This window comes from Eptatretus burgeri, chromosome 15, assembly GCF_056783735.1.
Source record: "Eptatretus burgeri isolate ZD-2024b chromosome 15, Ebu_testis_v1, whole genome shotgun sequence".
NCBI classification, from domain to species: domain Eukaryota; kingdom Metazoa; phylum Chordata; class Myxini; order Myxiniformes; family Myxinidae; genus Eptatretus; species Eptatretus burgeri.
This window is the reverse complement of record NC_140975.1, coordinates 28,185,364-28,198,912: the sequence shown is the minus strand read 5'-3', so window position 1 is coordinate 28,198,912 and position 13,549 is coordinate 28,185,364. Positions and strand designations below refer to the sequence as shown.

Below are 13,549 nucleotides of genomic sequence, written 5' to 3'. Positions count from 1 at the left end.
ACACACACACACACACACACACACACACACACACACACACAAACACACACACACGATAAAAGTCTACACCCCCTTTCAAAATTTTCACCTTTTGTTGCCTTACAGCCTGGAATTAAATTCCATTAAATGAGACTTTTTCCACCTTTATTTACACATCGCAACCCACAACTTCCAAATGAAAAAGAAATTCTACAAATTTCAGAAAATTAATTGAAAACACAAAACCAGAATATCTTGGTTGGATAAGTGTCCACCCCCCTGAGTTAATACTTGATGGAAGCACCTTTGACAGCAATTACAGGTGTGATTCTGTTGGGATAGGTCTCTACCAACTTTGTACACCTCGATTGGGCAATATTTTCCAATTCCTCTGTGCAAAACTGTTCAAGTTCAGTCAAGTTGTGTGGGGAGCGTTGATGGACAGCAATCTTCAAATCATGCCACAGATTTTTTGATTGGATTTCGGTTGGGGCTCTGACTGTGCCACTCAAGGACATTTATCTTTTTGTTCCTTCACCACTCCAATGTAGCTTTGGCTGTGTGCTTCGGGTCGTTATCATGCTGAAAGGTGAACCTCTGTCCCAATTTGAGCTTTCTTGCAGAGGACAGCAGGTTTTCCTCAAGGATTTTTCTGTATTTTGCTTCATCCATTTTCCCTTCTATCTTGATGAGTGCCCCAGTCCCTGGTGAGAAACATCCCCATAACATGATGCTGCCACCACCATGCTTCACAGTAGGGATGGTGTTCTTTGGGTGATGTGCTGTGTTGAGTTTGTGCCAAACGTAACGTTTTGTATTTAGGCCAAAAAGTTCCATCTTGGTTTCATCAGACCAGAAAACTTGTGCCACATGGCTTCAGAATCTCTGGATTGTTTTTGCATACCTCAAACGAGACTCAAGGTGGGCCTTTTTAAGCAATGGCTTATTTCTTGCCACCCCACCGTGCAGGCCAGACTTGTGGAGTGCTTGGTATATCGTTGTCACATGCACACAGTGACCAGTGTTTGCCACAAAGGCATGTAGCTATTGCCAATGGTCTTTTGGTGGCCTCTCTGATCAGTCTCCTCCTTGCTTGGTCATCCAGTTTGGAAGGACGGCCTGATCTAAGCAGGTTCTTGGTGGTACTACAAGCCTTCCACTTCCTAATGATTGTCTTGACTGTGCTCCAAGGGATATACAAGCCTTTGAAATATTTTTATAACCATCCCCCAATCTGTGCCCTCATAGCATAATCCTGGAGGTGTTTGGAAAGCTCCTTTGTGCTCATGGTTGAGTCTTTGCTGTGAATTGCACTATCCAGTAGAGGAAGCCTTCAGGAACAGCTGATTTACTCTGAAGCTAGAATGGCACTTGGTAGAGCGCATACCTCCGCCATGTATTGCCCAATCCACGAGAACATATCGGGCCCAATACATTTTTGAAATATCATGCTATACAGTACTATATAGTTTTTGGCCCTATGAATGGTGAAGAATCACTTTAAAAATTAAATAACTTGTATCCAGATCAAAATCTGGATCTTCCCCAAAATCGAATCAATTCGTCATGGTCACACACACAACCTGTCCACCAAGTTTCAACCTAATCCGTTGTCAACTTTTTGATATATCATGCTATGTATTCCTTTAGCCCTATCTCTCAATGGTGAAGAATCACTTTAAAAATTAAATAAATATTGTATCCAGATCCAGATTAAGCTCTTCACCAAAATTGAATCAATTCTTCTTTGTCACACTCCCAACGTGTCCATCAAGTTTCATACAAATCAATCCACAACTTTTTGAGATATCCTGCACACAGAGAGACAAACAGACAGACAAACAGTAAGACAGAGAAGAGTGAATGAAGTTGTGGGTTACGATGTGTAAATAAAGGTGGAAAAAGTCTGATTTAATGCAATTTAATTCCAGGCTATAAGGCAACAAAAGGTGAAAAATTTGAAATGGGATAGACTAGGCACTGTATGTTTTCATATTGCCTGTCAGTCTGTCCATCCATGTCAATATTCTCTGCAACTGCTTATCCGATTGACAACTCGTGTAGAATGTTTTAATGATAATTATGACATCATAGGTCATGTGGTGTGGCAGCCTTGTAAAAAAGGAAAAACTTTGGACCACTGTATCTCCAAAACTGCTCAATGGAAAAAAATGAAACTTGCCACATGTAAAGTACTCGCCATGGGAAACACGTGTGATTTTTTAATGATGTCATGGCCGGCTTCGTGATGACATCATAATTGTATTCTAAAAACGGAAGAATAAACCAATAAAAATCTTCTTCTCCAGAACGGCTTGAGAGATCGAGGGGAAACTTCACCCACATGTTCCCCCAAGTCTTGGGGATACCAGGGTGTTCAAGAGTAATCAATGGGTGACATGGTCTGGCAGCCATGTTGGATTGAACAAAAATCTTTTAAAAATTATTTCTCTTGAACCGCTTCATCAATCGAAGTGAAACGTCACAGTTATGATCTAGTCGTCATGGGGAATATATGTTTTAAAATTTCAACCTGATTGGACGCATGGTCTGGCAGTCAGAATTATTTAATATTTTGAATCTGGGTTTAGGAATTTAAATCAAAGTTGGTACAAATATGTATAATGATGTAATAATGTGAGCGATGGCATATCTGGTGACGTTGCGACGTTGAAGATTGCCCTTCCAATTTTTAAATAGTTTTAGTTTATGTGAATTTTGAAAGTCAAAAAAGTACTAATGAAAGATCAATGTCGTAGCCTGAGCATGACCTCTGTTTCTTCAGTATTTTGCAAACCTTCAAAAATAATAAAAATGCCATTCCATGTACATTGTGTGATAAAAACTTTTAATGACAAAGTGTGTGTGTGTGTATGTGTGTGTATATGTGTGTATGTGTGTATGTGTGTGTATGTGTGTATGTGTGTGTATGTGTGTATGTGTGTATGTGTGTATGTGTGTATGTGTGTATGTGTGTATGTGTGTATGTGTGTATGTGTGTATGTGTGTATGTGTGTATGTGTGTATGTGTGTATGTGTGTATGTGTGTATGTGTGTATGTGTGTATGTGTGTGTGTGTATGTGTGTGTGTGTGTGTGTGTGTGTGTGTGTGTGTGTGTGTGTGTGTGTGTGTGTGTGTGTGTGTGTGTGTGTTCGTGTGTTCAATGCTTATATAAATTGCAGTTCTGCATTACCTGTGGCTAAAATACTAACATTATTTTGATTAAAATTAATTCTTTTGATTCGCTCTGCAGCTGAGATGGTGCCCCTGGATGTTGTGTTTATCTCACTGTCCACCTAGTTACACACTCCACTACCTCATTAAAGAGTGTTTGTCAAATACCTTGTTCTTGCTGTCATGGAATAATAAAAATGGTACCATTTGAAAGCTGATAATCGATTTACTTGGAACAAAAATTGGTGTCCATTTAATAACGAAGATGCTAGTTTTAAAAGCACTTCTTTTTGGGATTAAAGAAGAAGAATCAGGAGTGTGAGCTTAATGCACTCGCACATTCCAGGAGGGAACGGGTATTTACTAGTAAATATAATTACGAGTTCCCTTATCTTCTGCAGCAAGTTTCCTCTATCAAGTTGTTGAATGCTCCCTGAACTGGCCATCTCTAAATCCCAGGCTTTACCCACAGTTGCTTCTTTCTCCTGGCATGACATCAGCAACATACCAATACTATTGCCAAAGCAGCAGTGCTTAGATATTTCACCTTTCTCGTCCCCTCTCTGCATTTCTTATTCATAGCCATTTTGTTTAACAAAAATAGTGCCATCGACAGTCACGTAGTTTGCAGCAGTCTCCGATAAAACAAGATTGTGCAAGATTCGGCATTGCGTTGGTTCATGTGAGGTGGCCTTTATACTCCAATCTATACTCAACATCCTTTCTTTGTTCTCCCTCCTCCTTCCAAACACCCAGACCATGTACCCTTGCCTTCCTTTTCTCAAAAGGATTTTTCCAGTTTACCTCTCAAACACTTCCACCCCAATCTCTGCATCTGTAATACACCAGTTACCTATGGCACAGGTAATATACTCACAGGTAATGGACATAGTTGTTGAATTAAATCACAGGTGAAATTCTTGCTCATTTTTGTCACATATTCAAAGCCAAATATCAATGATTATGTTAAAGCCCCTTCCCCACCTTTGCACAACACATAGGGTCCCATGTAACTCTTCATGGGACGGGGTCTAATCTTCCTCCAAAAAAGATCCTCGTTGCTTCGCGATCGCCCCAGCAGCATGTCCTTTCTGCACTGGTGACACTCTTCAACTTTAAGTTTGTATTCCAATGGTCCAGGTCCTAGTTTGGAGGATTGCAGATAATTGCTGTCACAATCATAAAGCTAACAGCATGCAGCTGGCACAACTTGTCTGACAGTTTCAATATAATGGCAATCTTGTGGTGAAATGCATGTTGAAGGTTTGATACATTTTGATGCATTTCCTACACAAAGCAAAAGGTGAAAAGGATCATCAAAACTCATGCCAAGCAAACCAGTAGTAATACAGGTGCTGACTTCTCTGGCTCATACCCTGCTTACAGCTTTCTGCCTAAAGCAGGTGTTTGCTGTTTGGTATATACAGCGGAGGGTTCTGCTGGTGCAGGGTCATTATGGATGTTGCAGCAGTGAGGTTGCGATTGCATTTTAAGCATCTTGCTGGTCACTGTTGATCTGAAGCCACATTAACTGCTCAGCAAAAGTTTGTGGACATGGGAGGTGTTTTTTGCAGTCAAGAAATATGCTTTTATAATCATCTTGGAGATGAGAAAAGCTTTCACACCTGAACATGTTCGGCAAGGGCTGCATCCTCCTTTGCATCTTCCTACCCTAACCACTACGCCAACACCAGGCTGGCTGCAATGTTTCCCCAAAGTCAATATAAACTTGCACAACAACAGTTGAGGCCTTTCTGACAATTCCGAGTGTGAATGGGGCTGATATCTATTTAAGTGAGATTACAAGCAGGGCTGAGTTATTACCTCCCCTCCCTACCCTCCCCTCCCTACCCTCCCCTCCAACAATTGGCTCTCCATGTTCATCTCTTTGTATCCAGCATCATTATAGAAGGAATTGGATGCAATTTTCTACTTCTAATAAATAAATAAACCAAAGATCAAAATATAAAAAGATATGACACAATGGCTCACCAGACTTTACGAAGCACTCTATGCAGGCCTGCCTGAATTCATGAGTCTTGTGCAGTGGGTTATGGAAAGTAATTGCCATATTCTTCCTGACAACCTCAACAGGCCGACATTGACTCGGGTCTGTTCTGGTACCACCAATTGGACGCCCACAGTCATTTGCATCCCCACCCCCATCAATGCCGGTGGCCCCAAGTCCTTCGCTCAGAGTGGTGCAGTTCAACTTTGGTGTAGAGGATCTAGATCCAGGAGGCTGACATGAGGAAGGTAATGACAGGGGAGTGGGGGGGGGACTCATTACATAGTTTGTTGCCATAAAACAAATGCCTCGTTATAAATAAAATAAAATCAATTACTGCGAAAAAATAAGTTTTACCACCCAATTAATGTTACCTTTGTAGATTTTAGGATGGCTTTGAACTTGGCCGATCTTGAGACACTCTAACTAAAAGCTTCAAACCATAGCCAGAATCCCTGATGAACTGATAAATGTCTTTTTTTCATATAAATAACAAATATATATATATATATATATATATATATATATATATATATATATATATATATATATATATATATATATATATATATATATATATATATATATATATATATATATAACAAAATAAAATATAAATAACAGACCTTTTCCTTATCTCAATGATTATAGTAATAAAGCATTTGTACTGAACATGCCCAATCAAAGCATATGCTGGAACTAATGAGTTCACAGACCTAAACCATGTGAATGGTTTTGCTTTGTTGGAGAAATTCTAATATCACACAGTTAGCATTGTATCCACTGCACAGAGATAGATATCAAGTGGAGTTGGGAATCATACGTTTAAAGAAATAGTGCATATGTTGACAATAAAGAGAATACTGTATTGCACGTTTGGGTGGAAAGGTTTCAGTTTTGGGTTTTTTTTGTATATTCAAGGCTCGCAGAAGAGCTAGTACACTGAATGGATCAGGACTTAAAACAGACAAAAATAGGATACAAAACACACATACATGGAGAAGGAAACTCTACAGAGGAAAAACTGGAAGGACGACAGATTTGGGTGGGGGTTAATTAATAATGAGGGTACAAAATATCATGGTTTTGGATTGGGGGAGATCTGAGATGGTGGTGAACAGCTGTCTTGAAAACCTGGAGGGAAGACTGAGATTGAAGGGGATGTTGAAGTTCATTCCACACAACAAAAGAGTGAAGGTGAGCAGTGATCCTGGATTTAGGTAGTTTCACCAGAAGAGGGTTGATTGTGGACTGCATGAGCCTTGCAGAAACCTGGGAGAGACAAAGCATGGAAAGAGCAGAGGGTGCAAGACCAGAAAGGAGGTGGTAGAAGACAGACCATCGACCTGTCTGCATTGGTGAAATGATAAGCCCATAGACTCAGCTTCATCACGGAAGATTCAAATAATCTTAAAGACCTTGGTTTCCACAGCAAAAAAACTAAACAATATGTGATGCAGGGGAGCCAGCCCAAAGGAGAGAGCAGTACTCCATCAAGCTGCGGATGAAGCCCTTGAAGGTGGATAGGAGTTCATGTGTCAAGTAAGGACTTTGTATGACAGATGATGGCCAGTAGGCAGCTGGCTTTTGAGGCCAACATTGAAATGTAGTTTGCCCAAGAAAGATCATGTCTAATAGTGAGACCCAGGAGTTTGAATGACTGAAGTTCAACTGTTAAATAGACTCCGATCAACATCAACAAATTGAAACACACATGCCAATCCTTGCAAAGTCCAATCCGGCATTCCAGAATCTCATTCTACCATGAGAGTGGAGCTTCATAACAACCTGATCACACAGACAGATCGAGACAGCTCTGACAGACAGGCTGTGACATTTGCCGATAATGACAGTAACGAAGCCTTCAACATCAAGTTGCTGCGGCAAGTTGCTAACAGCTTACGGCAACAAGTAGTGAAAGTATAAAACCAGATCTACACAAAGCCTAGATACTTACTCCTTTGGACCAAATAAGTGCAGCAAAGTTTCTTTAGTCAAATCTCGAAACTTCCAACCTCTAAATATCTAGCTCAAGTTAAAGAAAGTCACATTACATACTTCCTGCCTGATCGGAGGAACTCTCAAGCTACCAACACACCACATGGTCAGCCTGTGAAGGTGGGACAAAGCATTCGTCACCCATTTTATCTGTGGTGTCCGAGTCTGCCTGAGCGGTGGCTGTACTGTCGGGTGATAGTGAGTATTTCTGCTCGAGTCATGTATGAACCTATTTATCAATCAACACAAAAACCTTCCCTTATAAAACGTCAATTGAACAGAAAATCAAACCCCACCGAGCTAAAGTGATCATGTGACAAGCATTTTCACCTTCACGAACACTTCTGCCTTCTTCCTCTGAATCGCTCGCACAAGGCTCAAAATAATACGGCTCCACAATTTCCCCGAAAGAGTTTCCATGACTAATTTTGTCTCCAATCGTTTCCCCAAAATCCCAATGACCACTTCAACATTCTCAAAACCATTGATTCACAAATGATGGTTGAATCAGTATCTGAATCCGAGCGAGACATGCACTGTTTTTCTATGTAAAGCTGCCGTTTGGATCAATATGGCTTCAGGGTGTGACGTCGGTGGCGAAATCAAAAATCAACACTAGGGCTTTTTTCGACACTTTGTGATTGGTAACAAAAAAAAAAATTCAAAATTTTTTTTCCTTCAAATTAGACGATCAATGATTCTCAATTGTTTTCAGAAAAGAAAACAAAAATTGTGTTTGGGTTCCCCTTTAAAAACAGTAAGTATCCTGTTTGGAATTATTTTCAATTATGTTATCTTGCCAAAACGAAGTTTTTGCAAGATATGTTAGTCAGCTTGTGTTTTTTTTTATTTTTATTTTTTTGTTTGTCTGTAATCACGTATAAAAAAATCCTGCAGAGCACAGTTATCATTGGAAATTTTTGTAACTTCGCATATAAGAGGCCTATAGAGGTCCCTTTCAGTGCACAAAATTTTGAAGGTCAAGGTCACTTTGTCGCAAATCAGGGGAGTCGACGAAACCCTTATTTTTTGAGTAATTTTGATTGGATCGTCTTCAAACTTCATGGGAATATAGTTCATGGTCTGGCGCTCAGCTGATTAATTTTTGGTGGCGATTGGCCTTGACCTTCATGTTTTTTTTTGTCTGTAATCACATATAAATCACTGCAGAGCACAGTTATCATTGGAAATTTTTGTAACTTCGCAAATCAGAGGCCTATAGAGGTCCCTTTCAGCGCATAAAATTTGAAGGTCAAGGTCAAAGGTCAAGGTCACTGTCACAAATCAGGGGAGTCGACGAAACCCTTATTTTTTGAGTAATTTTGATCGGATCGTCTTCAAACTTCATGGGAATATAGTTCATGGTCTGGCGCTCAGCTGATTAATTTTTGGTGGCGATTCGCCTTGACCTTCATGGTTAGCACCAAAGGTCAAACATATTTGACTCCAAGGTCAAATTTTCAAGTTTTAGGAACCATATCATGTAGTACCTCAAATTTAACACCTCGATGAGTGCTTTCTAGACATGTCAAGTTTGAGACATTATGACGTCATTTGGTGACGTTATGAGGCAAACGCATATTTTTCATGGTTACTCTGTAGAACGATTCTCATCGGAATCTCTCGTAGGCAGATATTCCTCAAGGAGTCGCTCCTGGTGAATAGCAGCTCTGTTCACCTCAGTGTGACCTTAAAGAAGTCACACGTGGTCACCTTTTGGCAAGATACGGGTCACCCTGCGGGTGACATTGGTTTATTTGACTGTCAGGCAGGCAGAGTGAAAATATTATCTCACTCCTCTCTGTGCATGTGTGGTCGGGAAAATTTCAGAGCCAATATACGGTAAAACGGCAGACTTGTCTTTCTATTCATGTTCCGATTTGTGTTCAAAATATAACATTCAATTTAAATAAGCTGTCCCTCGATCATAAACTGATGACAGACAGACGGACGGACAGACATGAACCAAATGCTTAACCCCAGTTTTCGCTTCATGTACGTGGGGTAACTAGATGATAAAAAAGGATGGAATTACAAGATCAAGGTGGCTTACCGTGATTGGAGTCAAACTGTCTATTGAAGACACCACCTTGCGCTCGTTGCTCTTCGCCCTCTGCGCAGGTTTACTTGGGCCTGGAAATGGAATTGTTCAAAATAATGACAATTAATTAATTATTGATCATATAAAAAGAACAATTAAGTTTCCCTTGTGACATTTACGGTTGTAGAAGTGTTGATGCAAGATTTATTTTCCTTTTTTCCCCTTCTGCAATTCCAACAAGAAAAAGAGCAATCAGAGATTGCAGACCCTCGCCAGGACTTGTTTTGTGTAGCGTTTGTGTACTGGTGTGTTACCTAATTAACAAGAGACATAATTAGAACTGCCACTTTATAACTGCTGGCAGTGATGACAGAGTACAAAGATGTCCCGCTTTGATGCAACCTTGCTTCGATTGGACACCTGACCCTGACCCATGACGTTTATTATTATTAATCAATTGAATGTATAATGGGATTTAAATAAATTCACTTCAAATCAAATGGAAGACCAAATTGGTAGTCTTGCATTGGAGTAATCAGAAGGAACTTGAACAAGCAAAAATCAAAGATGAAGTCATCAGGAGAAATCTGGATAGGATTCACATTTCCGCTGCTACTCCTCTACCCTCAAACCTATCCAGGAACAGCCAATTTAGCCTTATTCAAAATAAAATAAAAAAGATCCCAGATCAAAAAATTCAATATTTCTGCTGCCAGATCATGTGTCTGATCAAGTTGAAATTTAAAACATGTATTCCGCATCACTACGAGATCATAATTGTGAAGTTTCACGTCGATCTGTCCAGCGTTCTGGAGAAGATTATTATCGGTTTTAGCGTAAATCCAATATGGCTGCCCAACCACATGACCTATGATGCCATATGTGAGAACTTTCTGTTCCTCATGGATAGGTGGTCATACGTGTAAAATTTTGCCTCAATCTGTTCAGCCACTTCAGAGAAGAAGATTCTTGAAGGTTTTTTTTTTCTTTTTAAACAATATGGCTGCTGAATCACATGACCGATGACATCACCAAAAAAATTTCTGTGGACCACTTTATCCCTAGATGACCCTCAAAACTTTTCATACTGATCAGATGCAATTAAGACATCATAACGAAGGCACCAATGACATTTAAAAACAAAATGACACTTATTCCGCATGAGGAGTACTTGCTATGTGCTAAGTTTCAATTTTTTCCCTTGGTGCGGTTTCAGAGATACAGAGGTCCAATTTTTTTCTGTTTTTCCAACATGACTGCCACACCATGTGACCTACGGCGTCATAATTATGATTAAAACATTCTACATGAGTAGTCGCACCTATGGTGAAAATTTCATCTCAATCCGCCAAGCGGTTGGGGAGAAAAAACACGAAAGTTCTGTGTGGACAAACAGACAGACAGACAAACAAACAAACAAACAAACGGACCCAAACACAATACCCACTCCTTCGGTGAGGGTAATAATGCTCCTTTGTCAATTTATTTGCATTTTGTATTGTCACTTGCAAGCAATGAAATAACATGTCAATCTTAACTATTTTTTGAAATGTAGGGGTCAATGCTTATGGATGAACAAAACAACAATGGAGGGGGTGAGAGGGGAAAGGGTGGGCAGCAAAGAGTCAACAGACAACATGAGTGAAGGGCAAAAATATTAACAATTAAAACTGGTAAACCAGTAATCCCGGGCTTCAAGGCGTGCCTCCATTTTAACAAATTTCAACACCATCACCCTGTCACATGATGTGGGTTTTCCGAGTTAGAAAGTTAGTTCAAGTCTGCAATGTGGCCCAGCTACGGGGTCCCTCAAGTTGTATCAATGAAGGATTGAAAAGCCCATAGCAATACATGATAGAGAAAGAAACTTCACATTGGACAAATCGAGGCTGGACAAATTTTCAAGTCCTCAAAAAAGTCCAATAACTCCACATTTGCATATTAATGTAAATGGCGAACTTGTAGAACGTTAAAATATCTTCCAGAATTTGTGGTCACTTTTTGTCTATCTTCTTTGGTTTTCATTTTACGACATGTCAAAAATGGGTGATTTTCAACTTTGGGGGGCTCTGAGGCCTCACTGGGGTAAAATACAGACATAGTGTAAACATATTTGGAATCCCCTCTTCAAGGCCTATCAGAATCTGTCATTAAATTTTTTCAACTCTCATTTGCATATTTGGCATATTTAATGAGGCGAATCGGCATCATTTTAATCATAACAAAAATGCACAGATGCACAAGGAGAGTACTTGCAGGTAAAAATGGAACAGGGTCTCGTAAGGTGTAGAAAAGCTTAGAGGTAAAAATGGGCAAGACCATGTAGTGATGGTGGGCAGCAGACTTACGGCCTGCGGGAAAGAGTGTGAACCAATGGACTTGGCAAGACGGTTCCACATGCAAGGGAAGAGAGGGCGGTGAAATGAACGAATGGAGGTGACAGTTAGGATTAGACTTGAGCATGGTAAGAAATAAAGTGTTTTTGATGGAACCTATGTGACGTGATATGGAGTGGTTCAGGCTGGGGTTAAATGGATGAGCTACTGTACCGTGCTGCTGTACCATGCAATTAAGCAGTGAAAAAAAGAAAAAAAAAGAAAAAAAGAACACACCATTTTGGACATCACTCTCAAAGGAGTCCAGTGTATTCATCCTGGATTTGCCTTGCTGAGCTGTTCTTTCACTCGGCAGAGGAGGCGCCACACCTCGGGAAACAGAAGGCCACCCCATAGGTGGCAATGTCTTCGGTGGTACTGTTGCTGAGGGAAGTATCCCCTCGGTTGCAGTGAAGGTGACGGGTGGCGGTTGTTGCGAAAATGAGCCAAGTACAGGCAGAGCCGAAGGCAAGACTGGCATAAAAGCACTCGGGGTTGCAGCTGCACACCAAGGCAAGAAATCTCAAACATTTGTACAAATCTTACGTTGATAGAATTTGTACCAATCCTTATCCTATTCAATTTACAGAATGTTGCTTGGAATTGAATTCGCAAAATAATTATTCGGGACGTTGACTCCACTTTCGATCCAACTGGGCATTTGTGCAGACATTTGGCCTTGCAAGACTAATGCTCCCAACAAGGGAAAAACCAGTGCTAAAATTTGGCATTCTTGCATGGAGGGAGGGGTAAGGGAAGTTGGGAATGTGTGGGTGCTGATGCCTTGTGGAATTAGGTCTTTTTAGCCGTTAAAAGGTGTCTGGAAGAACATGCAATAAGCCACTCAGCGGCCGTATAAAGCTTTTCCTCATAATTTTATTGATAAAGAACAATTGTATTATTATAATACAGGATACAATGATAAAGTCAAACAAGCTATCACTATAAAAGAAAATTCTCCCCTAGGGTATGCTTCTGATTCTGATGTACCATTATATGTTACAGAGCGTCAGTGATGCCGAAGCAGTTTCTTGGCAAGGGTTATACTGGGTGGTCCTGCCATTGTTTTCACAGCAGTAGTCATGGTAGGAATTTGGAATATGGCCATGGTGATAACTCGCCAACTCTTTGTGAAGAACACCCTGGGATCTTTAACGTCCATCAACCAATTTTGGCAGATGGGAAAGCCCAGTTTAATGTCCATCCAAAGGACGACACACATTGATGAATCACCTGCCTGTGAAACACCGGGATGACTGTTTATAGATAGGCCGAAATTCAAACCCAGGCAAGACAGCTTAGAGGCGAGTATGTGTTCCACAAGGCCATCCTGCCGGTTTCAGGGTATGCTACAAAAATATTTATAAAAATCGGGGCAATGACCCTGTGCTCACCTGGTAGAACCAGGGAACCACTGGTAAGCATGGATGACCCACAAAATATGTAACAGAGAAGTAAATAAATACGTTTTTTTTGTTTTTTGGGGGAGAGGGGGGGGGTCAACTCCCTGATTTTTTTTTTAATGCTGTGAACAAACTTTATTCCATCATTAGTGATGAAGGTTGTTAAGTTTCATAAAAATAATGTGTGTAGTTTGGAGAAGAAGAATATGTTTACATACTGACTGACTGACAGCGAGTGATACCAATACATCACCTGAACTATGTTGCAAGTGAGCTAAAAATGGGCTCATTGCACAGGTACATATTTATTCAAGAAATTTCAATTATGATATGAACAAATGATTGTGGCATTTCCATTAAGGACAGTATGCATTTGTTACATGTAAATAAGTGAATCAATGCACAAATTGCCAGCTTTCTATGAACACACATTTTTAAAACACAAAGCTAACTCGAACGGCACTTGTACAATGCATAGTCTCACGTCGCATGTTCATTCTGAACAAAAATACCATCAACTGAACACACTGCTATTGTGGCCCATACACCTGTATCATTCATGCACACTAT

At 40.2% G+C, this 13,549-nt stretch overlaps 1 protein-coding gene across 6 annotated transcripts in view; it reads right to left on the bottom strand.

The window, feature by feature from the left end:
- LOC147011802 (zinc finger CCCH domain-containing protein 7A-like) overlaps nucleotides 1-13,549 on the bottom strand; it is a 105,849-nt gene that overhangs the window by 50,476 nt on the left and 41,824 nt on the right. For all 6 annotated transcript variants that reach the window (XM_085856989.1, XM_085856985.1, XM_085856986.1 and 3 more), the window contains 4 exons: nucleotides 11,814-12,077; nucleotides 9,214-9,293; nucleotides 5,147-5,396; nucleotides 4,139-4,297 (listed from right to left, as the gene is read on the bottom strand). In XM_085856989.1, coding sequence (XP_085713115.1) covers nucleotides 4,139-4,297; nucleotides 5,147-5,396; nucleotides 9,214-9,293; nucleotides 11,814-12,077 — 753 coding nt within the window. The remainder of the gene's footprint in view (nucleotides 1-4,138; nucleotides 4,298-5,146; nucleotides 5,397-9,213; nucleotides 9,294-11,813; nucleotides 12,078-13,549) is intronic.